This window comes from Rhinatrema bivittatum, chromosome 8 (assembly GCF_901001135.1).
Source record: "Rhinatrema bivittatum chromosome 8, aRhiBiv1.1, whole genome shotgun sequence".
NCBI classification, from domain to species: Eukaryota; Metazoa; Chordata; class Amphibia; order Gymnophiona; family Rhinatrematidae; genus Rhinatrema; species Rhinatrema bivittatum.
The window spans coordinates 132634722-132660505 of NC_042622.1; the positions used below are offsets into that span (position 1 = coordinate 132634722).

The 25784-nt window shown below is 46.1% G+C and overlaps 1 protein-coding gene across 7 annotated transcripts in view; it reads right to left on the bottom strand.

The window, feature by feature from the left end:
- The window catches only part of EHMT1 (euchromatic histone lysine methyltransferase 1), a 441279-nt gene that overhangs the window by 56827 nt on the left and 358668 nt on the right, over nucleotides 1-25784 (bottom strand). For all 7 annotated transcript variants that reach the window (XM_029611524.1, XM_029611528.1, XM_029611523.1 and 4 more), the window contains one exon: nucleotides 19439-19517. In XM_029611524.1, the coding sequence (XP_029467384.1) occupies nucleotides 19439-19517 (79 nt within the window). The remainder of the gene's footprint in view (nucleotides 1-19438; nucleotides 19518-25784) is intronic.

Below are 25784 nucleotides of genomic sequence, written 5' to 3' on the forward strand. Positions count from 1 at the left end.
CGTTGGTGCCCCTGATACCGCTGGGATGTGAAACACAGCTGTGTCTGGGCTCCTCGATCAATAGGAATATTATACTTTACAAAGTACTTTTGTTACATCTAATCAAATAAAACCTGGGGTCTTATGTACTGAACAGTGGATTATTATTTCTGAGACACACATTCTTTTGGTGTTATATCTTACTACATATACCAGGATCTTCTTGGCTCATGCAGGACCACTAGAATTATTGGGGAGCTCTGGCTGTCTATCCTTCGCAAGATCCTTCCTATCAGAAGCCTGGGAGGAAATACATAGAGCAGTCCTCTCTCTGGCCATGGTTGAATATGAGCATCTATTCCTTGGGATAGGTACCCATTGTGCCAACTGAAGAACCGGTACATCTTGGAATTCTTGTGACTTACGAATAGATCTAATAGAAACTGATCTACTATCTTCTGAAAAGCTTCTCTATTGAGCTTTCCCTACCTTAGATCCAATGTGTTTCTGCTGAAGAAATCGATATGAACATTCTCCAGTCTCGCAATGTGATCTGTAGAAACTTGAAGGAGATTCTGCTTTGCCCACTGAAACTGAAGATTTTTTTTCCTTTGGACACCCCCCTGGCTTTGGGTACTTCCTTGCCTATTCAGCTATGCCACCTCTGTGGCACTGTTGGAGTGAACCCAGACGTCTATTCCCTTCTCCAGAGCACTAAGTATATTACAAGCTACTGATGCTAGTAATAACAGTGGCTATTTTTTTTTTAAGTCAACTTGATTAATAGCATGTAATGGACTTCTCCTCCAAGAACTTATCCAAAACATTTTTAAATCCAGCTACACTAACCAAAACCTCTGGCATCAAATTCCAGAGTTTAATTGTGCATTGCATGAAAAATAATTTTCTCCGATTAGTTTGAAATGTGCTACATGCTAACTTCATGGAGTGCCCCCTAGTCCTTTTATTATCCGAAAGAGTAAATAACCGATTCACATTTACCCATTCTAGATCTCTCATGATTTTCAACACCTCTATCATATCCCTCCTCAGCCATCTCTCTTCTCCAAGCTGAACAGTCCTAACCTCTTTAGTCTTTCCTCATAGGGCAGCTATTCTATCCCCTTTATCATTTTGGTCACCCTTCTTCATCGCAACTATATCTTTTTTGAGATGTGGCGACCAGAATTATACACAGTATTCAAGATGTGGTCTCACCATGGAGCAATACAAAGGCATTATGGCATTTTCAGCTTTATTCACCATCACCTTCCTAATAATTCCTAACATTTTGTTTGCTTTTTTGACTGCCACAGCACACTGAGCCGACGATTTCAATGTATTATCCACTATGACACCTAGATCTCTTTCCTGGGTGGTAGCTCCGAAAATGGTACCTAACATTGTGTAACTACAGCATGGGTTATTTTTCCGTATATGCATCACCTTGCACTTATCCACATTAAATTTCATTTGCCATTTGGATGCCCAATTTTCCATTCTCGCAGGGTCCTCCTGCAATCTATAACAATCCGCTTGTGATTTAACTAGTCTGAATAATATTGTATCATTTGCAGATTTGATTACTTCACTCGTCGTAATACTTTCCAGATCATTTATAAATATATTGAAAAGAATGTGTCCCACTACAGATCCCTGAGGCACTCCACTGCCCACCCCCTTCCACTGAGAAAATTGTCCATTTAATCCTACTCTCTGTTTCCTGTATTTTAACCAGTTTGTAATTAACAAAAGGACAACACCATCTATCCCATGGCTTTTTACTTTTCTTAGAAGCCTCTCATGAGGAACTTTGTTAAATGCCTTCTGAAAATCCAAATACACTACATCTACTGGTTCACCTTTATCTACATGTTTATTAATCCCTTCAAAAACTGAAGCCGATTTGTGAGATAAGACGTGCCTTGGGAAAAGCCATGCTGACTTTGTTCCATTAAACCATGTCTTTCTATATGTTCTGTGATTTTGATCTTTAGAATACTTTCCACTATTTTTCCTGGCACTGAAGTCAGGCTCACTGTTCTGTAGTTTCCTGGATCGCCCCTGAAGCCCTTTTAAAATATTGGGGTTACATTAGCCAACCTCCAGTTTTCAGGTATAATAGATGATTTTAATGATAGGTTACAAATTGTAACTAATAGATCTAAAATTTTATTTTTTAGTTCCTTCAGAACCCTGGCATGTATATACCATCCGGTCCAGGTGATTTACTACTCTTCAGTTTGTTAATCAGGCCTACCACATCTTCTAAGTTCACCGTGATTTAGTTCAGTCCAATCATTACCCATGAAAACCCTCTCTGAAAGGGGTATCTCCCCAACATCCTCTTCAGTAAACACTGAAGCAAAGAAATCGTTTAATCTTTCTGCAATGGCCTTATCGTCTCTAAGTGTCCCTTTAACCCCTCGATCATCTAATGATCCAACTGACTCCCTCGCATGCTTTCTGCTTTGGATATATTTAAAAAAGTATTTACTGTGAGTTTTTGCCTCTACAGCCAAATTCTTTTCAAATTCTCTCTTAGCCTGTCTTATCAATGTCTTACATTTAACTTGCCAACACTTATGCTTTATCCTATTTTCTTCTGTTGGAGCCTTCTTCCAATTTTTGAACAAAGGTCTTTTAGCTAAAATAACCTCTTTCACCTCACCTTTTAACCTTGCTAGTAATCGTTTTGCCTTCCCTTCCACCTTTTTTAACGTGTGGACTGGATGGTTTTTTTTTTTTGGTTTTTTTTTAACAATGTCCACGCCTCTTGCACACGTTTTACCTTTGTAACTGCTCCTTTCAGTTTTTTCTATTTTTCTCATTTTATCAGTTTCCCTTTTCAAAGTTTAACACTAGAGCCGTGGATTTGTTTACTGTCCCCCTTCCAGTCATTAATTCAAATTTGATCATATTATGATCACTGTTGCAAAGCGGCCCCACCATCATTACCTTTCACCAAATCCTGTGCTCCACTGAGAATTAGATCTAAAATTGTTCCCTCTCTCATCGGTTCCTGAACCAATTGCTTCATAAAACTGTCATTTATTCCATCCAGGAACTTTATCTCTCTAGCATGTCCTGGTGATACATTTATTCAGTCAATATTGGGGTAATTGAAATCTCCCATTATTACTGCACTACCAATTTGGTTAGCTTCCCTAAATTCTCTTAGCATTTCACTGTCTGTCTCACCATCTTGGCCAGGTGGACTGTAGTATACTTCTATCACTATACTCTTCCCCAACACACAAGGGATTTCTACCCATAAAGATTTGATTGTGCATTTAGTCTCATGCAGGATCTTTATCCTGTTGGACTCTATGCCATCCCGGACATGCTCTGGCTCTCCCCACCTTTAACCCAGAATTGGGAGAACCCCATTCCACTTCCACCAACTTCTGCACTGACTCGTGATACGGAAAAGCCGTGAGGGGACCCCGCATCCTATCAAGGACCGGATCCGCTCCATCTAAATCAGATTCCTCCTGGCTATTTTAACCCCAAGCACCTGAAAGCCAGCAGCAGCAAGGTGTCAAGCTCTTCTCTCTCTGGATAAGTGCAAGGTGATGCATATAGGGAAAAATAACCCATGCTATAATTACACAATGTTGGGTTCCATATTAGGTGCTAGAACCCAAGAAAGAGATCTAGGTGTCATAGTGGATAACACATTGAAATCGTCGGTACAGTGTGCTGCGGCAGTCAAAAAAGCAAACAGAATGTTGGGAATTATTAGAAAGGGAATGGTGAATAAAACAGAAAATGTCATAATGCCTCTGTATCGCTCCATGGTGAGACCGCACCTTGAATACTGTATACAATTCTGGTCGCCGCATCTCAAAAAAGATATAATTGCGATGGAGAAGGTACAGAGAAGGGCTACCAAAATGATAAGGGGAATGGAACAGCTCCCCTATGAGGAAAGACTAAAGAGGTTAGGACTTTTCAGCTTGGAGAAGAGACGACTGAGGGGGGATATGATAGAGGTGTTTAAAATCATGAGAGGTCTAGAACGGGTAGATGTGAATCGGTTATTTACTCTATCGGATAGTAGAAAGACCAAGGGGCACTCCATGAAGTTAGCCTGGGGCACATTTAAAACTAATCGGAGAAAGTTCTTTTTTACTCAACACACAATTAAACTCTGGAATTTGTTGCCAGAGGATGTGGTTAGTGCAGTTAGTATAGCTGTGTTTAAAAAAGGATTGGATAAGTTCTTGGAGGAGAAGTCCATTACCTGCTATTAAGTTCACTTAGAGAATAGCCACTGCCATTAGCAATGGTAACATGGAATAGACTTAGTTTTTGGGTAATTGCCAGGTTCTTAAGGCCTGGATTGGCCACTGTTGGAAACAGGATGCTGGGCTTCATGGACCCTTGGTCTGACCCAGTATGGCATTTTCTTATGTTCTTATGTTCTCTCTTAAAAAGATGCACCACCTTTGGGTCATCACCCTCGGGCGGTGGGATTGCCGTAGCGTCCCCTGTATCCGTATGTCCAGAAATGGGATCCCCCAGGTCTGCCGGAACCTGAGTGTCCTCAGACACTAAGAGGAGCCTCGACAGAGTCATCTGGGGCACCCCAACCCTACCAGAAGCAGAGGGTGGTCCCGATGAGCCGTACACAAGAGGGCCTCTATGCTGGCTAGATCGAGACTGTTTCAGGTCAAGAAGATGCCCCCCTGTAGGCTGGGCTGCTAAACCTTGAGGGTCCCTGGTTGTAGTAACTGCCTGCTGCTTGGCTAAATAAGCCTCATGCAGCAGCAGTACAAAGTCTGCTGAAAAAGGCCTGAAAGAACCAGCTTTCTCAGACAAAGGTCCCAAAAGCGGCAGCCTGGTGGCCTCCAAGTCACCCCAGTCCCCCTAATTACGGGTGGAGATGGATTGGGCCAGTGACAAGTGAGGAGGAGCTTCCCATTCCCCCTCCGAAGGTATGTGAACAGGCGAATGCAAATCCAAGATGGCTGCCATTCCCACGCTGATTGGGAAGGGATTAGCACCCCAGTGAGCAACTCTATGCAAGGCCGGGAAGGGAGCGGAGGACCCTGGTGCTGTTTTCAGGCGGTCAAAGGGGATCTCCCCCCCTCGGAACATGCGGCACAAAGGCCGATGCCACACGCACGGCATGCTGATCCCCGGCCCATCACTGCACAGTGCCGGTGAGCACCAGCAACACAGTCGGCAGAAAAAGAAACAAGTTAACAAAACCTACCGACATGTAAGTAAAGGAGGAAGGGTCTGCCACTCAGCCAGAATCAAACACTAACAGTCAGAAGCAAAAACTGTTATTTCTCCCTTTTTTTTTTTTTTTTTTTTAAACTTTAATGGAAAGTACCAGTACTGAGACAGAGCCTATAAGAAAACAAAAAACAAATAGGCTGTCTCAGATAAAAAAGGTAACTAGAGCCTGCAGCCGCCCAAGCGGCCTCATGAAGGGGAGGGATCTGGACCACCAGATTTACACCCCACGGGCGCATGGGTCAGACACACACAAGGGTCACCAACCCCCAGCCCTCCCGCCTCAACCGGACAAGGAGAACCCCTTAGGATTCAGGAAAATAATAATAAACCCCCGGGAGGAAGGCTCAAAAAGAAAAAAAATAAAATTGTCTCAGTCACAGAACTGCAGGTGTGCACCCATCTACCATCTGCTGCAGACAGAGAAATACTGAGGAACTGCAGGTGGCACTTGTGGTTAAGTAGCAGTGTCAGTAAAACTTTCGCTGTCACCATCTGCTGGAAGGGAGGCACAGTCCAGTAGTCTGGACTGATCTGGGTACGTACAGGGAATTTGAAATTAAATATCAGCTCGGCTCTCTATTTTTACTAGCACACATAGACACACCATCTTTTATTACTGAAGTGATAGAGCTAGTATAATTCAGATTCACGTCCCAGCTTTTCTATACACATACACCTTTGAGTTAACAGAGCAGAAAAAATTCACTATGTTAACATCGTACAGAAACACAGAAAATCGGTAGCTCAGCATAATTAGTTGCTTCATGATTAGGGTGACCAACTGCCCGGTTTTGGACCAGACAGTCCAATTTTCAAGTTAATTGTACAGTGTCCAGTCAAAGCTGCTTATAGGGACATGGGATGGCATCTGAACTGTGCTGGCTGCATATAGTCAATCAGAGCATCGTATGAATGACTCTGGTATCAGCTTTCAAATCAGGTGTCTGTTCTTTGAGCTAGCTGATGCAGCTGCAGGAGGAGAAGGGGGGGGGGGGGGGGGGGACACTCGTGCAGAATCTGTGCTTGTATGCTGGAGGAGAAGCTGTACTTACCTTTACTGCCTCTACTTCCTGCAGTGTGATCAGTCATGCTGCCCCTTCCCAGACAGGACTTACATCGCCTGTCACCACAGCCATGACTCAGCCCACCAGAACTGCAGTCTCTTCTTCCCAAATCACTGTGGCTGTCTTGAGAAGTTGCTCTGCTGGTGATACCTGCCTGCTGCTCACTATAATTTGTGCCTTCCTCCTTTTGATCTCACTCTGCCCAGCTGCTTTAGCCCCTTCCCCCTTGCCTGTTTTCTTGTTTTCAGTTCTATATACTTTGCTGGTTCCCCTCCTTCCATCCGATCAAAGGCCAGCAGCCGTTTTCTCTTCTACTGGCTGCTACTGCTACAGTCAGAGCCAGACGAACCAGCCAAGCAAATAGCAATTGAAGGTAAAGAAATAAAACAGAAGCCATCTAAACTTATCAATTAGCAAGTTAGAATTACCTGACATTAAACCAAAACATGTAGGGTACTGCAGTGACCCTCTCCCCACCCAATATCCCCTCTATTCCCTTCTTCTTGCTCTGACCTCTTTCTAGTATGTCCCTGCTTCCCTCATACCTTTTGTTGGGCTGTCCAAAGCCCCAGAAAGCACGGCTGCCCATTGAGGAGGAGGTGCTTCCTGGGATGACAGAACTAGCCAGCAGAACCAGCAGCTGCACAGGGACTAAGGAGCACTCATGCCACTACAATAGTGGCACATAGCGCAGGCACCCTTCCCCTGATGAGGTGCATCAGTGCCTCACTCCTCATGGGTTTAGCATCCTGTGCAGTTGCCCACCCCTCCAGGTAGCCTCTCCTTCCCCCTCCCTGTCCAACATCTCTCTGAGAGCATGTATTGGAAAGGGAGGGCATGAGTGAGGGAACAAGTATGTGTGAGGAATGGAACATATCTGTGTGTATGAGAGAGAGTTTATGAGTGACAGAGAGAGGGAGTGTGTGAAAGAATGAATGTGTATGTACAGTATATGAGAAAGAGAACATTTGTATGACCCCCTTCCCTGTCCCCCAATAATCCACAAACAATCTCAGGGTGACTGGAAATCAAAGGTTCCCTTGGTATGGACAGCAGGGGAACATTTTTAATCCTTATTAGTTTTAATTATTGGATGTTATTTGATGTGGCTGCTGTTTTGAAATTCTTAATTTTATTATTTGATGTTTTGTGAGGAATGGTGATGTTTCTGTTTTTTCATTGTTGCATCACTTATAGTTTATGGCTTGTTGCAGTTTCCATTTCAGTTTTTGTCTGCATGTTTATATTTATACTTTATGGTCACTTTGTTCTGTATTTGGTGAAGCTCTGTCTGTGTTCTGCATGTGTCACTGAGGTGAGGTGTTCTGCAAGCATGTAGTTTCTGTGAGGAATCTATAGCAGCTTGCTCCATATAGCTGAACTACTGAGATAAGAAATGGAGTGCGGCTGAGTGGTACAGGCCCTCCTTCATTGCCCTGAGAGGCAGGATAAGAAAATTATTCCTTACCTGCTAATTTTCGTTCCTGTAGTACCATGGATCAGTCCAGACGGTGGGTTATGTCCCCCGTCCAGCAGATGAAGTCAGACAAGAACTTTAGAGGGTGCTGCCACATAAGCCAGCACAACCAGTCTCCCTCTTCAGTAACTAGACTATCAAAGCCATAGAAAGAGAGCGAAGGAGAAGGGATCAAGTTAACTATGGAAAAACTGAAAACTGTAAACTATAACTAGAACAGAGTGTAACTCAACCGCAATCTTGCAAAGAGAACTGTGTGAAGTTACAGATACAGACACAGACCAGACTGGTCTGAAGGATCCAGATATATCAAGGAGGAAATTGAGCAGGAGATCCCAGCAAAGGTAAACCCCCAAATGCCCAAAAGAATCTGAGGGAGGGCGCCTGGACTGATCCATGGTACTACAGGAACGAAAATTAGCAGGTAAGGAATAATTTTCTTTTCCCTGTACGTACCAGGATCAGTCCAGACGATGGGATGTACCAAACTGAGGGTGGGTCCTGGATGACCCTGCTCGAATTACCCTGTCGCCAAACGAACCGAACATGGGCGACTGAATATCCAGTCGGTAGTGCAGAGCAAAAGTATGCAAAGGCTTCCAAGTGGCTGCTCTGCATATCTCCTGAGGAGAGACGGATTGACTCTCCGCCCAGGAGGCTGCCTGGGAGCAAAGAGAGTGGGCTTGGACGTTCAATGGGGGTTGTTTCCCTGTGCCTATGTATGCCGCTACAATAGCTTCCTTCAGCCAGCGAGCAATCGTAGTCTTTGATACCTTGGACCCCTTCTTGGGGCCGGACCAGAGGACGAAGAGGTGATCTGATAAACGAAAATCGTTAGTGACCTCCAGATAACGCATGAGTACCCGTTTAACGTCAAGCTTATGGACGATCCTAGGGTCTGTTGGCGAAAAGGAAGGGAGCTTGACCGTCTGGTTCATGTGAAAGGCTGAGACCACCTTGGGCAAGAAGGAAGGAACGGTACGCAGAGTGACCCCCGAGTCGGTGAGCCGTAAGTAGGGTTCCCGACAAGAGAGAGCTTGGAGCTCGGAAACGCGACGAGCCGAGGAGATGGCTACGAGGAAGACCGCCTTGAGATTGAGATCCTTAAGGGAAGCGGAACGTAGCGGTTCGAATGGAGGGCCCCCCCAGAATCCGTAGGACCAAGTTAAGGTTCCATGATGGACAGGGAGCCTGAAGGGGCGGCTTCAAATGCTTCACTCCCTTAAGGAACTGAACGACATCCGGGTGCGAGGAAAGCGGAGAAGCCTGGTCCCCTTGGGTAAAAGATCCAAGGGCCGCAACCTGTACCCGCAAGGAATTATAGGCCAGACCCTTTTCCAGGCCTGCTTGTAGAAAAGAAAGGATGTGTGGTACAGAAGCCATCCATGTGTGGACTGAGTGGTTTGTGCACCAAGCCTCAAACACCTTCCATACCCGGACGTAAGTGACGGACGTGGACTTCTTCAGAGAATGAAGGAGGGTCGAGAACACTGCCTCTGGGTAGCCGCGTCGCCTTAGCCTGCGCCTCTCAAAAGCCAAGCCGCAAGACAGAAGTGATCTCCCTTGTCGAAAAATACTGGGCCCTGGTGTATGAGATTCGTTAAGTGACCTAATCGGATGGGTCAGTCTATCGCTAGGTTGAGCAGGTCCGCGAACCAAGGACCCTGGGGTCACTCGGGGGCGACTAGGATGACCCGTCCTTGATGTGACTCGATCCGGCGAAGGACCCTGCCCACCAGGGGCCACGGGGGGGAACACGTAGAGAAGAATTTGACTGGGCCACGGCAGGACTACAGCATCGACGCCCTCGGCGCCGTGTTCCCTTCTGCGACTGAAGAAACGCGGTGCCTTTGTGTTGCGAGCGGTCACCATGAAATCCAGACGAAGGGTTCCCCATTGTCATACTAGGAGTCGCATTGCCTCCTCGGAGAGCTCCCACTCTCCGGGGTCGAGTTGTTGACAACTGAGAAAATTCGCTTGGATGTTGTCCACTCCCGCGATGTGCGAGGCCGCCAGTCGGGCCAGGTGGAGCTCCGCCCATGCCATGAGCTTGTCCGCCTCTAAGGAGACATGGCGACTTCATGTGCCGCCTTGGCGATTGATGTATGCCACCGTGGTCGCATAGACCGAGAGTATACGAACCGCCCGATGGCGAACTAGAGGAAAGAACAACCTCAGCGCTAACCGGACCGCTCTGGTCTCCAGGCGATTGATTGGCCAGGTCGTCTGCGGTTTCGACCATTGACCCTGCACCGAGCTTGACTGGCAAACCGCACCCCAACCGGAAAGGCTGGCATCCGTCGTGACTATGACCCATTCCGGCAGGTCCAGGGGCATCCCCTGTGCCAGGTGATGTGGATCCATCCACCATCGTAGGCTTTCCCTGGTGATTCCCGGTAGGGGTAGGACAGCTTGATAGTCCCTCGACACGGGCTTCCAGTGGGAGAGTATCGCCCTCTGCAGTGGACGGAGGTGCGCAAACGCCCAAGGCACTAGATCGATAGTGGAAGCCATGAAACCCAGTAGTTGCAGGTAATCCCAAGTCGTGGGTAAAGAGAGACCAGAAAAGAACTGAACCTGCTCTATTAGCGTCTGTGCCTGATCCGGCCGTAGAAATACCTTGCCGATCGACGTGTCGAACCGCGCTCCCAAGAAGTCCAGTGTCTGGGACGGGGTGAGGTTGCTCTTGGCATAGTTGATAACCCAGCCGAGGGACTGGAGCATTTGTACCACCCTGTCGACTGCCTGCCGGCCTTGACTGAAGGATTTCACTCGAATAAGCCAGTCGTCGAGGTAAGGGTGCACAAGGATTCCCTCGCAGCGGAGAGCGGCCGCCACTACCACCATGACCTTCGTAAAAGTCCGCGGTGCCGTTGCCAGACCAAACGGCAGGGCCTGGAACTGGAAGTGCTGACCCAAGATCTTGAACCTGAGGAAGCGGTGATGCGCCTTGTGGATCGGAATGAGGAGGTAAGCCTCTGTGAGGTCCAGAGAGGCCAGGAATTCTCCCCGATGGACTGCCGTAATCACCAACCGCAGGGTCTCCATCCTGAAGCGAGGGACCTTGAGGGACTTGTTGAACGTCTTGAGATCCAGGATCGGACGGAAAGTGCCCTCCTTTTTGGGAACCACGAAGTAAATGGAATAGTGTCCTCTTCCACTTCCGTGAGGGGCACGGGCACAATTGCTCCGAGGGCCAGGAGTCGATCAAGTGTTTGACGTATGGCTAGTTGCTTCTGGAGTGAACCGCAAGGGGAGAAAAGGAACCTGTCTCTTGGGGGCCGAACAAAATCCAATGCATAGCCTTGTTTTAAAATGTCGAGGACCCACTGATCCGACGTGATCCGGGCCCACTCCTCGTTGAAGAGGGAAAGCTGGCCCCCTACCTTGGGGATCGGAGAGTGGGTCTGCCTGGCATCATTGGGTCGGTCCATCCTTGGCCGGCCGGCGCCCGCGAAATGGCCGGGTCCAGGTTTGTGACCGGGAGGAAGGAGTCCTTGGCATTTGCTGCCTCGTGGTGCGGAACTGGCGTTGATTTCGATATCTACTTCTAGATGCATTGAATGATCTTGTGGAACGTGGCCGATCTTCCAGAAGCCTATACACCGCATTTTCTCCTAGGTCCTTGATCTGATCCAGATCTTCCCCAAACAAGAACTTTCCTTTGAATGGGAGGGATCCCAGACGCGTCTTGGAGGAGGCATCCGCCGACCAATTGCGCAGCCAAAGCAGTTGTCGTGCCGAAACTGCCGCAACCATTGTTCTGGCCAGGACTCGGAGCAGGTCATAGAGGGCATCCGCCCCATAGGCATTAACAGACTCTAGCCTGTCCGCCTGAGCTGTTTCCTCCAGTGGAAGCTCCTGTGAGTTGAGAAGTTGTTGAACCCACCTCAAGCCCGCTCTTTGGGCCAGCGAGCTACAAATAGCCGCCTGCACCCCTAGAGCGGAGACCTCGAAGACTCTCTTGAGATAAACTTCCAACTTGCGATCCTGGATATCTCGCAGCGCAGTGCCCCCTGTAACAGGAATGGTTATTCGCTTGGTGACTGCCGAGACTGCAGAGTCCACTGCCGGGACCTTGAGCAATTCGAGGAAGTCCTCCGGGTGAGGATATAGCTTCTCCATTGCCCTGCTAACACTGAGGGACGCTTCAGGGGAATCCCATTCCCTGGATAACAACTGTTGAAACGTCGGGTGCGTAGGGAAAGCTCTCGCTGGTGGACGGAGTCCCACCAAGACGGGGTCCCCCTTCTTCCCAGAGGGAGCCAGGCCAGGCAGGTCTGATGGAGCATCGATGTCCAACTCCTGTAGGATGTGTGGAATCAAACTCTGTAACTCATCCGCATGAAAAATCCGCAAAACTCTCGGGTCATCGCCTTTCATCTGGTCCGCCAGAAGCGGGTCATCCATGGTCGGGTCTGTAGGCAAGGCCGCTCCGCCCACTGGGGAATCAGTGGCAGGCGGGGAGGCCCCGGAGGGACGCCCCCCCCCCCCGAAGGGTCTAGCCCGCAGGGGATTTCCCCCGGGTCAGGGTCCGCTGTCAGTGCCAACTTGGGGGCGGGGGTCCTGGATTGAGGTTAGGCGGCTGCTGCATCCTGGCCAAATATGCGTTGTGCAATAGGAGCACAAAATCTGCAGTGAAGGCAGAGGGGCCCGGGTTGGGTCTATTTAATTCCTCCCCCGCAGGGGAACCCAAATTCAGCGGGGGCACCAGGGCGAGAACAGGCGGCAAGGGTACAAGTTCCCCATCAGACCCCTCCTCCGATGTGCACGGGTCCTCCAAATCGCGCGGGTCCGGCGGTTCCTGTTCTAAAATGGCCGCCGTTCCCGCTCTCGACGGGAACGGGCCTTGAGGCTGCCTGCCCTGCCGCGCCTGAGCGTGCAAAAAAGAGCCATCCGCTGGCCGCGAAGTGCCTTCCCCACCCGGGGAGGCACGCTGTGCATATCCCCTCCCTGGAGAGTCTGCCCCCAGGCTGATCGCACGCTAGACACACTGCTGCTCTCGGCATGCCGGCGGAAGGGGGAGGAGAGGAGGGGAGGGGACCGCGTGGCAGGCAGCGCCGCGCCAGCAAGGGGAATCCACCCGGGAAACCCCCCCCAGCCGTCTGATCCTTGCGAGCCCGCCGAGGGAATGCAACTTCTCGGCAGACAGCGGCCCTGGGGAATGGGCGTCTCAGGGCCACAGGCTGGTGCACGGCAGAGAAGGAAGGAGGGCAAACTTCACCCTTCCCGCAGCTGAACGCTGAAAACCAACCTACCCACTAAGGAGGAAGGATGCAACGGAAAAAAACACAACTCACCCTGTCAGCCGGTAAGGAAAAAGCAACAGACAGGAAGAAGCAGGTCTGCCTGCAAGACTGACAGGCTGAAGAAATAGCAACTTTCCTTTTTTTTTTAAATAAACTTGTTTGGAATAACAAACTTGATCCCTCACAGAAAGAGAAAACAGACACAAAGAAATAATTGAAAATACAACTATTCCAATGCACTGGGGAACCACAGTTCCCCTGCTCACATCTGCTGGAGTCAGAAAGCTACTGAAGAGGGAGACTGGTTGTGCTGGCTTATGTGGCAGCACCCTCTGAAGTTCTTGTCTGACTCCATCTGCTGGATGGGGGACATAACCCACCGTCTGGACTGATCCTGGTACGTACAGGGAATTAACATTTATACAAATGAGTGTGTATCACCCCCACTCCAGTCTTCAATTATCCAGTCCTGGTCTGTGAAAAAGTTGGCAACCCTATTCATGATGGTGATAGAGAAGACACAGCTGTTCATGGTTTTGGTTAATAACCAATACCTGGTAGGGCTGCAAGTTTATTGAGGGTAAATGTTTTTGTATTTTGGGGATTTTTGTGGCCAGGCAGTTTCCTCTTGTTCCTTTAGGCTTCCAGTTCATTCAGAACCAGCCTCAAGTAAGGGTATGGCTCCATAAGCCTTCACTTGCAACTACCTGGAACGGTAGGGGTTCCAGAAACAGAGAGAAGAAGTAAATGGTCAATTTTCTCAGTGGAAAAGGTGAACAGTAGAGTGCCTCTGGGATCTGTACTTGGACCGGTGTTTTTCATTATATTTATAAATGATCTGGAAAGGAATACAACGAGTGAGGTTATCAAATTTGCAGTTGATACAAAATTATTCAGAGTAGTTAAATCACAAGCGGACCTTGCGAGACTAGAAGATTGGGAATCCAAATGGCAGATGAAATTTAATGTGGACAAGTGCAAGATGATGCATATATGGAAAAATAACCCTTGCTGTAGTTACACAATGTTAGGTTCCATATTAGGAGCTACCACCCAGGAAAAAGATCTAAGCATCATAAGTTGAGCGATAAGGATGCACCAAGCTAGAAGTTTTTAGTAACCTACATAAGCACATTAATGTTAAAATCAAACTGCCTAATTTGTTCCTAACAATCAGGTTTAACTTACACACCTAGTTTATTATTTTAAATTGTTACCTATGATGGCACACGAGTAATTTGTAATCTATACCACCCAAATTTCTCTTTATCGTGCCCTTCTGTAAACCGTTGTGATGGTATTTAACTTAACGACGGTATAGAAAAATTTTTAAATAAATAAAATAAATAAATAAATAATGGATAATACATTGAAATCATCAGCTCAGTGTGCTGCAGCAGTCAAAAAAAGCAAACAGAATGTTAAGAATTATTATGAAGGGAATGGTGAATAAAACGGAAAATGTCATAATGCCTCTGTATCGCTCCATGGTGAGACCGCACCTTCAGTACTGTGTACAGTTCTGATCAACAATCTCAAAAGAAGATATAGTTGCACTGGAGAAGGTACAGAGAAGGGCGACCAAAATGATAAAGGGAATGGAACAGCTCCCCTATGAGGAAAGGCTAAAGAGGTTAGGGATGTTCAGCTTGGAGAAGAGACGACTGAGAGGGGATATGACAGAGGTGTTTAAAATCATGAGAGGTCTAGAACAGGTAAATGTGAATCGGTTACTTAATCTTCCGGATAATAGAAGGACTAGGGGGCATTCCATGAAGTTAGCAAGTAGTACATTTAAAACTAATCAGAGAAAATTCTTTTTCACTCAACGCACAATTAAGCTCTGGAATTTGTTGCCAGAGGATGTGGTTAGTGCAGTTAGTGTAGCTGGGTTTAAAAAAGGTTTGAATAAGTTCTTGAGGGAGAAGTCCATTAACTGTTATTAATCAAGTTGACTTATAGGGAATAGCCTCTGTTATTACTGGCATCAGTAGCATGGTATCTACTTAGTGTTTGGGTTCTTGCCAGGTACTTGTAGCCTGGTTTGGCCACTGTTGGTAACAGGATGCTGGGCTTGATGGACCCTTGGTCTGACCCATATGTCAATTTCTTATGTTCTTATGTTCTTTAACCTTTGCCCACCCACTCCCATCTAACCCTACCACTTCAGGGATAGCCTCAGCCAGGGCACAGACTACAGTTTGCTCTAGAAGGCAGTACATATGACCCATGAGCCTGGCCATTAGATGTCAACACTGTGCAATGTTTGAGACTCCCTCCCCAAAGGGGCTGTGAGCACTGCCTCTGCAGAATCTACAACCTTGACCAGCCTCAGTAGAAGATGCTGAGCTTATGAATCACATTCTTGTCTCCCCATGGCAGCGTGTAGCATTGTCACTGAGTCATTGGACTGGCCCATACAAATTTTTTTTTTTTTTTTTACTTCTTTGTATATTGGGTCCAAATTCAACCTTTTTTCTTCCAGATTTAGTCAAACTGTTCTCAGCCTATACATGGTTAGATAGAACTGGCCTCCATGCATAAACTGCTGAAGAAAGCCCCATGTCACAGTAAGATGCTTGAAAGAAAAAAAGAAAGCAATCCCCTAACAAAATAAAGAAAGCCTTGGGTACAGAGCTTCTTTTCTTTTCTGTAGTGATAATATGACTAGAAGTCTGCTTAAGAGATAAGAATTAAAGGTAGCTCTTATGAGAATTAATAAGTTATGAGGAACTAGAACAAGAGAGTATGGAGAGATTCCATAAGGAAATGCAAGACTGGCAGTGATGCACATAAAACAGCATGTGGCTTTGCCTTAATATGCACATTGGACTAGTAAAACATTTTTTACATCAGAATGTTGTATCTGCTGCACAAGGATCAGAGTTTGTGTTTCATTCTGAAAGAGGGCCAAGTTCAGAAAATGAGACATTGCCTATCAACTGAGATGCTGATATTCAGAGAACCGGCAAGCAAGTAAGGTATCCAGGCAAAGTTATGCATGTAACTTTATTCAACAGGACCTACCCAAATAAGTCTGAACATAAGAAATTGCCATGCTGGGTCAGATCAAGGGTCCATCAAGCCCAGTATCCTGTTTCCAACAGAGGCCAAACCAGGTCACAAGAACCTGGTAAGTACCCAAACACAAAGAAGATCCCATGATACCGACGCCAGTAATAGCAGAGGCCATTCCCTAAGTCAACTTGATTAATAGCAGTTAATGTACTTCTCCTTCAAGAATTTATCCAAACCTTTTTTAAACCCAGCTACACTAACTGCACTAACCACATCCTCTGACAACAAATTCCAGAGCTTAATTGTGCGTTGAGTGAAAAAGAATTTTCTTCAATTAGTCTTACATGTGCTACTTGCTAACTTCATGGAGTGCCCCCTAGTCCTTCTATTATCCAAAAGTGTAAATAACCGATTCACATCTACTCGTTCAAGACCTTTCATGATTTTAAACACCTCTATCACATCCCCCCCCCCTCAGCTATCTCTTCTCAAGCTAAACAGCCCTAACCTCTTCAGCCTTTCCTCATAGGGGAGCTGTTCCATCTCCTTTATCGTTTTGATTGCCCTTCTTTGTACCTTCTCCATCGCAACTATATCTTTCTGAGATGCGGCGATCAGAATTGTACACAGTATTCAAGGTGCAGTCTCACCATGGAGCGATACAGAGGCATTATGACATTTTCCGTTTTGTTAACTATTCTCTTCTTAATTCCTAACATTCTGTTTGCTTTTTTGATTGCTGCAGCACACTGAGCCGACGATTTCAAAGTATTATCCACTATGATGCCTAGATTTTTTTCCTGGGTGGTAGCTCCTAATATGGAACCTAACATCGTGTAGCTACAGCAAGGATTATTTTTCCCTATACGCAACACCTTGCACTTGTCCACATTAAATTTCATCTGCCATTTGGATGCCCAATGTTCCAGTCTTGCAAGGTTGTCCTGCAATGTATCACAATACGCTTGTGATTTAACTACTCTGAATAATTTTGTATCATCTGCAAATTTGATGATCTCACTCGTCGTATTCTTTTCCAGATCATTTATAACTATATTGAAAAGCACCGGTCCAAGTACAGATCTCTGAGGCACTCCACTGTTTACCCTTTTCCACTGAGAAAATTGACCATTTAATCCTACAGTTTCCTGTCTTTTTACCAGTTTGTAATCCACGAAAGGACATCGCCTCCTATCCCATGACTTTTCAGTTTTCTTAGAAGCCTCTCATGAGGAACTTTGTTAAATGCCTTCTGAAAACTCAAATACACTACATCTACCAGTTCACCTTTATCCACATGTTTATCAACCCCTTCAAAAAAATGAAGCAGATTTGTGAGGCAAGACTTCCCTTGGGTAAATCCATGTTGACTTTGTTCCATTAAACCATGTCTTTCCATATACTCTGTGATTTTGATCTTTAGAATAGTTTCCACTATTTTTCCCGGCACTGAAGTCAGGCTCACTGTTCTGTAGTTTACAGGATCGCCCTGGAGCCCTTTTTAAATATTGGTGTTACATTGTCCACCCTCCAGTCTTCAGGTACAATGGATGATTTTAATGATAGGATACAAATTTTAACTAATAGATCTGAAATTTCATTTTTTATTTCTTCAGAACCCTAGGATGCATACCATCTGGTCCAGGTGATTTGCTACTCTTTAGTTTGTCAATCTGGCCTACTACATCTTCCAGGTTCACAGTGATTTGGTTCAGTTCATCTGACTCATCACCCTTGAAAACCATCTCCGGAACTGGTATTTCCCCAACATCCTCATTAGTAATTACAGAAGCAAAGAATTCATTTAGTCTTTCTGCAATGGCCTTATTTTCCCTAAGAGCCCCTTTAACCCCTCGGTCATCTAACGGTCCAATCGACTCCCTCACAGGTTTCTTGCCGATGATTATACCCAGATAAACTTTGGCACATAACTTTGACAGGTATTTTTCTGACCATGCTTATGCACGCAATTTACCTGGACAATGTTCAATATCTGGACACACTGGTTCAAGTTTAATTCTGCTCCCAAAACACCTCCAGTGCTGCCTCATTTTATCCAGATAAATGATGTATGCATAAAATGTATCCATTCAATGGAGGGGGGGGGGGGGGAATTTATATACAAATCCTGGCTTTTGTATGGCTGACTTCAAAAGTTAGCAAGACAAAGCCTTTGAACACTGACTTCCAACATCTTATGGAAGGGAATTAAGCATTATTCTACCTCACTGCCTTATATATTAGTACCTTTTTTATATCTCTTGTCTCCTCCTAAGAGCTGCATAATCCTCACTCTTTTTTGTCTTCTATCACATGTTCTGCTGCACCTTGTACCCTGAACTCCTCTGTCCGCTCCCCTGGTTCCCCCTCCAATCTGCAAATCTTGACTCAGTGAAATCCTAGGTCCATGGTTTCCCTCAGCACTACAAACCACAGCAGACTGCTCTCATATCTTTACTCTCATACCTACACTTCTTGTAAAATCTAATTTCTTTGGGGATGGGTGCCTGTCACCTTGTGTACCTGTGTGTTCTCTAGTGCATCCTGCTACTTCTCTGCTGTTCTCTTTGCTTCTTGCACAGCCCTGTATGCATTCATGGTCCTCTATAAATAATAGAGAAACCCTTTTATTTTTGGATCCAAGATTCAAGTCCAGCTTGAGGCTCTAAGTAAACTAAATGTGGACATTTTAGCAAATGTCAGAAGGAATACAATCAACAGAAACAGTGCTCCTGAACTCATATATATATATATATATCAAAACGTTGTAGGGGGTAGAGATAAAAATTATTTCTTTATGATATGAAATTACTATACCCAAGTGTCAGTATTTAAATAAATATTTCCCTAGTTCCATATTGTTAGTTGGATATGGTCACATCATAAATGCATGAGCAAATACTTACACAAACTCCATTTGGATCAGTGTGCAGCACCCAAGGGTAGACTAACAATCAGTATTGGTCCTATTCAGCACTAATTACCAGCCTGCACAGAGTGTCTTACACAGAACCCCAAATCAGTATAAGGTATTGATTTAAGGTTTTATATATGCCAAATCATTGCATGACCTAACATGCATTGCTGAACAGGACCAGAGAATTTTTTTTCCCCATAGGGATAGAAAATGGATAGTTTTGAGTCTCAGTCTACACAGATTTGATGGGGTAAGCAAATCGCTAATATGCAAAATAAATAATGTAATCACAAATGGACTGGCCAGTTCTCAGAAAATGTTTGTGTAATCCATGGGCTGAAAACTGTCTGGACAGGACTCAAAGGGAATTGGAGAGACAAGAAATCTTTTGAAATACCCCTAGAGCTAACCACCTGGAACTCTCAAGATTTTAGGCGCATGAAGACCAGCTTGATCACAGATCTCTTTCCACCCTAAATACTACCTTGTTATCAAGGTCGAAGAGGTAGGAATCATCTTCCCGCAAGTCTGCCTCGGCATCAGAAATCATCTCTCCGACATACCTGTAGAAAGAGGATAAAACAGCCATAAGGGAGAGCAACTCTATATCCACCATTGTGAGTTACTGTGTCTGCATCTTGGTTAACTCTATTTATTTATGAACATTCGATATTCCACCTTTCCAAAGGTTGGCCTCAAGGTAAATTATTTATTTACAATAAATTAAAATGAATAGAGGCATTAGAACACCTTAAAATTGAATCTGAATTTGCAATTAACATAGTATTAGGATCCAGCATAAGAAAACCTATTTGTGAATAGTTTCAAGACGCAGTTGTGTCCCTCTTGTGTATAACACAGTCCCTCATCGGGAGTTAGGAAGTTGGGACAACAATGTGGGTCTTAGGGGAAAGTCTGGCTGAAAAGCCATACCTTAGCTTTTTTCCTGAACTTATGGTAGCTTGGCTCCAGGCACAGGGTTAGTGGTATGGAGTCTTGTGCAGAACAATCAAGCATCATCAGCAGGGAAGAGGAAAGAAAAGCCATTTTGGTGGACCGGAGTTCCCTTAAGGGCATGTAAGGGGACCAAAGTCAAAAGAAGTATTCAGGGGCTTGTTTATTCAAGAATTTGAAGACAAAGCAGAGAGTTTTCAATTTAACCTGCTTTCTACTGGGAGCCAGTGAAGTTGATGTAGAATAGGCTTCATATGATCAGTTGCTTTTGCATCTACATAGTACTTTGTAGGAGCTGGAGGCACTTTGAATTGTATTGTGAGATGCCATTGTGTAGAGAATTGCAGTAATTGATTTGGCTGGTGATTAATGCATGGATTACAGTAGTAAGATTGTGTTTATCTAGGAAATTACGCAGTTGCCGGATCTAATGCAGATACATGAAGATACTGTTAAGATGTGGGGCTCCATTGTGAGGTTTTGGTTGAATTGAACTCCTAGGTTTCAAACTAATTCCTTAGGATATAAAGTGGTACCTACTAGTGAGGGGTGAGAGAAGCGATTATAAGAGATTACCTTAGCGGTTGAGCTAGAGGAGTTCTGATTTAGATGGATTTAGCTCGAGTTTGTGTTTGCTAAGCCACTTGGGCTACTGCTGTCAAACAGCTTTAAGCTTGATAATGGATGAAGTTTGGTTAGATACCATTTTGATGCAGAACTGGATGTCATTAGCAAATAGGTGGCACTCTATATCAAAAGCCTGAATGGGGGGGGTCAAAGATAGGACACATGTAGATGGTGAAAAGTATCAAGGAGAGAACTGAGCCCTGAGGCACACCGCAGGTGAACTTTCTAGGGCAGGACGATTCGTTGGCCAACGTAACTGACTGCATTCTGTTGGCAAGGAATGATTCAAACCACTTACAGTGTCCTTACAAAACATCAACTTCAAAATTGAAAGGCAGAATGTGAAGCACCACCATCTATATCAACACTCATCCCACTCAGGATTCCAACATAAAAAATTAAGGGGTTTTATTTAACAAATATTGAAAAGTAAAATTGGTTCTTACCTGTTAATTTTCATCCCTGAATTCAACGAACCACCCCCAAATTTCGTCTCAGAGCTGCATGACAAGTGCGGGGTGCGCGAATTCCACGTGATCCGCGCTGCTAGGGGCATCGCTAAAATTTACCTCGGGGCTCTCCGGTGTGGCCTGCTCGGGCCCGTCTGCTGTTAGCTCCGCCGGGACGTTTGATAAGGCAAACTGCTTTAAGTCCGTAGTTTTCCTTTTTGCCGCCATAGCAGGAAAGATAGGAGATAAATTGCTTCTTTGCGGGACAGGAACGGCCTGGCCACATGACGTGGAGCTCGACCCCGGGCTCGATTTGACTGCGGGGCCGAAGAGGAGCCTCCCCCCCCCCCCCCCCGAGGCATCACGAGCAGACACCATCGCGAGAGAGCCAGGAGGCCGGCTCTCCACAGGCCAGACAGAGGTGAGAAGGCGGCATGAGAGCAGGAGCCGCGATCGGCAATGCAAACAGCTGACCGGGGAGTCCCAGAGGAGAGGAGTGGGAGATCGAACCCCGCTCTCTCCTGAAGAAAAAAAATCTGCTGCCTCTTTTTAAATACAAATTAGTTGTCCTCTGTAAATGGAGATTCTATTATTTTATTTCTTCCTTTTTTTTTTTTACACAGAGGCAGGGGAATTCACCTCCCTGATAGCGCACCCGAGGAATAGTCCTCTCGGGGCACGGCAGCAGACCAGGGGAGAGGGCCTGGCACCACCAGTATCGCCCACTGAAGGTCACCGGGAAGGGAACCTAGGCTGACTAAAATCAAGGGGCCAAGCCCCCCTAGGAACCCCAAGAGCGAGGGAGACAGACCTGTCTCCCTAACACAGTCAATAAAGAAATTCTTTCTTTACTGTAAATTAATTTTATTTTTTTTTTTTTTAAAAAGCACACAAAAAGAATACTTGCGTGAGCTTGCCCCAGAAAGAGAGAAGAGAAGAAAACCCAAGAGAGAATAGAGGGCAAGCTAACAGGGAACCGCAGGGTGAGCTGTTCCACCTGCTGGAGACAAATACTGAGGGTTGCAGGGTAGGCTCTGTCCTCATACAGGATACCCTTTCAGTTTTGGTCTGTCTCCACCTGCTGGAAAGGAGGCTCAACCCATGGTCTGGACTGATCCGGGTACGTACAGGGAAACCGCCGCTCTGCAGATTTCCTCTGGTGACAGAAGCTGACACTCAGCCTGAGGTAGCCTGGGCTCTAGTGGAATGAGCCCTCAAAACCAAGGGCGCCTGACGCCCTCGGGCAACGAAGTCCGAACAGATAGCCTCCTTAATCCAGCGCAAAATTGAAGCATTAGAAGCCTTGTCACCCTTCTTAAGTCTGCCGAATAAGACAAACAGATGATCAGAACGCCGGAAATCACTGGTAACCTCCAAATAGCACAAGGGAACGCAATGCACGTCCAAAAGATGAAGATCGCTCTCCTGAGGGGAATCCTGGAACCACTGCGGAAACCCTGGCATGTCCACAGCCTGATTGATATGAAAGGAAGACACCACCTTGGGGACTCCATCTGCTGGTAGGGATGCATAACCCACTGGTCTGGACTGATCTGGGTATGTTCAGGAACTATTTTTTGGCCCAGCAGTTTCTTTCTGCTCTTTAGGCTTCTAGTTTAATTAGAATCTGCTTTTGTTGAGCTATGATGCCTTGAATCTTCATTGGCAACTACTCGGGTTGCCAATGAAGTCCATGGCCAGGGAACAGAAAACATGGTTCCAGTTGGAACCCTGCAATGTGGACACTAGTTGTCACTACTGAGCAATGGCTAAGATTTCCTACCCCACCCCAGTAGGGCCAGGAGCTAGAGGCCCAGCCCAGGGATCAAAAAGATCTTTTGTAAGGCTGTGTACAGGATTTTGCCACTGAGTCGGCTCAATATATACACAGTTTTATTACAAAAGTCTGCATCTTTACACATTTATTTTCTCATTTTTCTATATACAATAAAGGGAGTCAAAAGTATCTTCCTGTTTTATTCAACAGCCTGACTTAAAAACTGTTCTAGCAATTATGCATATAAACAAGCACTAAATCATGTATATAAATTATTATGAGGACGTTTATAAATTATCATGAGGACTGCTCCTTGCCTCCCTCATATACTCCATTGTATATTATACTCTTTCTTCGTGCCCCTTCTTATTTCCTACTCCAAGTTAACACATCCTTGTTATAATGTAACTTTACACTCCTCAAATTGTCTCTAGTTTTTGGTTGGTTATAGTTACTACTTGTTCGATGTAAACCGAGTTGATTTGATTTGTATCAAGAAAGTCGGTATATAAAAGCCTTTAATAAATAAATAAATAAATAAAATTAATTTTCTGAAAATATTTTCAGTTGATACTTATGGTCAGACCAAAGGTCCATCAAGTGCAGTATCCTGTTTCCAACAGTGGCTAATCCAGGTCACAACTGTTATAGGTTACGGTTTAATTGTTAATTTGTAAATTGTTAAATGTTCAATGTAAAACGCCATCGAGGCGACAGTTTCTTTCTTGTAAACCGGTGTGATATGTATACTTTACAGGAACATCGGTATATAAAAATTAAAAATAAATAAATAAATAAATAAATAAACAAACAAGTACTTGGAAGGATCCCAAAAGGTTGATAGATTCCATACTACAAAAGATCTTGGAGTTACAATTGATAATGAAATAAACTTTAAGAAACATATCAATAAAATAATAAAGGAAAATTAGTTCTTACCTGAATTTTCGTTCCTGTAGTACCACGGATCAGTCCAGACACCTGGGTTGTGACTTCGCACCAGCAGATGGAGACAGAGCAAAACTTGTCGGGCTCCCTACATATAGTAAGGTGCCACCCACAGCCCCTCAGTCTTACGTAATGTCAAAGCAAAGAACTGCCCGAGTAACTAACTAAAATGACCCTCAATACAGGCCAATTCAACTACCCCCAGCTGGAACAGAACTGCCAGACCCAAAGGGGAACGGTATTACTCCAAACTTGAGTAAATGAAAAACTTGAATCCAACCGAGCGGACTCTAACTTCAGCGCAAAAAACAGAAAAACCAGAACATCAGGGCAGGAGCCTGGACTGATCCGTGGTACTACAGGAACGAAAATTATCAGGTAAGAACTAATTTTCCTTTCCCTGTACGTACCCGGATCAGTCCAGACACCTGGGATGTACCAGAGCCAATTACCGAGGGTGGGAAGCAGAGAGTCCCGCTTGGATCACTCTCCCTCCAAACCCCCCAGAATCAGCTGCCTGGACATCAAGCCGATAATGTCTAGTAAACGTATGTAACGACTTCCAAGTCGCCGCCCTGCAGATCTCCTGCGGGGACACCTGAGAGGCCTCTGCCCATGAAGTGGCGTGTGACCGTGTAGAATGAGCCCTGAGGCCCTTAGGGGCCGCCTTGCCCTGCAAAAGATACGCCAAGCCAATGGCCTCCTTAAGCCACCTCGCAATCGTGGTTCGAGAAGCCACAGCGCCCCTTCGGGAACCAGAATACAAAACAAAGAGGTGGTCGGAAACCCGAAAAGGATTCGTGACCTCCAGATAACGGAGAAGAACCCTACGAACGTCGAGTTTTCTCAGGTCTCTTGACTCCTTATCCACGTCCGAAAAGGCGGGGAGCTCAATAGATTGATTCAGGTGAAACGCCGAAACCACCTTCGGCAGAAAAGACGGGACCATTCTCAAAGACACCCCCGAATCTGAGATTCGCAAGAACGGTTCTCTACACGACAAAGCCTTTAACTCCGAAACTCGTCGAGCTGACACAATCGCAATCAGAAAAACCGTCTTCAAGGTTAGGTCCTTGATGGTCGTCCGCTTTAAGGGTTCAAACGGCGCTGAACATAGAGCTGAGAGAACCCAATTTAGATTCCAGGACGGGCAAGGATTCCGCACCGGCGGGCGCAAATGTTTAGCTCCTCGCAGAAAGCGCGCCACATCCGGGTGGAGTACTAAAGACACCCCCTGTATCTTACCTCTAAGACAACCAAGAGCAGCTACCTGGACTCCAAGGGTACTACAGGACAACCCTTTCGAGAGACCGTCCTGGAGAAAGGCGAGGACCTCAGGAACGGATGATACGATAGGATTCACCTTGCGAGAGGTGCACCAGTCCTCAAAAACTGTCCAAACCCGAACGTAGGCTAAGGACGTGGACTGTTTCCTAGCTCTCAACAAAGTGGCTACCACCGCATCCGAGTACCCCTTAGACTTCAGACATTTCCTCTCAAAAGCCAAGCCGCGAGACAAAAGTGATCCGCATTCTCCAAACAGACGGGTCCTTGGTGAAGAAGGATCGCATCGCCGCGAAATCGAAGAGGCGGTTCCGCTGCAAGCTGTAGAAGATCCGCGAACCACGGTCGCCGTGGCCACTCAGGCGCCACCAAGATCACCTCCGACGGGTGCAACTCTATCCGCCGAAGCACCTTGCCTATCAAGGGCCAAGGAGGAAACACATACAGCAACACGTCCGTGGGCCAGGGTAGTACCAGCGCATCAACGCCTTCTGCCCCTCGTTCCCTTCTCCGACTGAAAAACCGCGGAGCCTTTGCGTTCCGAGCGGTGGCCATCAGATCCATGTGTGGCCGTCCCCATCTGGAGCAGATGAGGTGATAAGCTACGTCCGGCAATTCCCATTCTCCTGGATCCAGACGATGTCGGCTGAGAAAATCCGCTTGGACGTTGTCGATTCCTGCTATGTGTGACGCCGCCAGGCTGCTGAGATTCTGCTCCGCCCAGCGCATCAACCGGCTGGCCTCCTCTGCCACCTGTCGGCTCCTGGTTCCGCCCTGTCGATTGATATAGG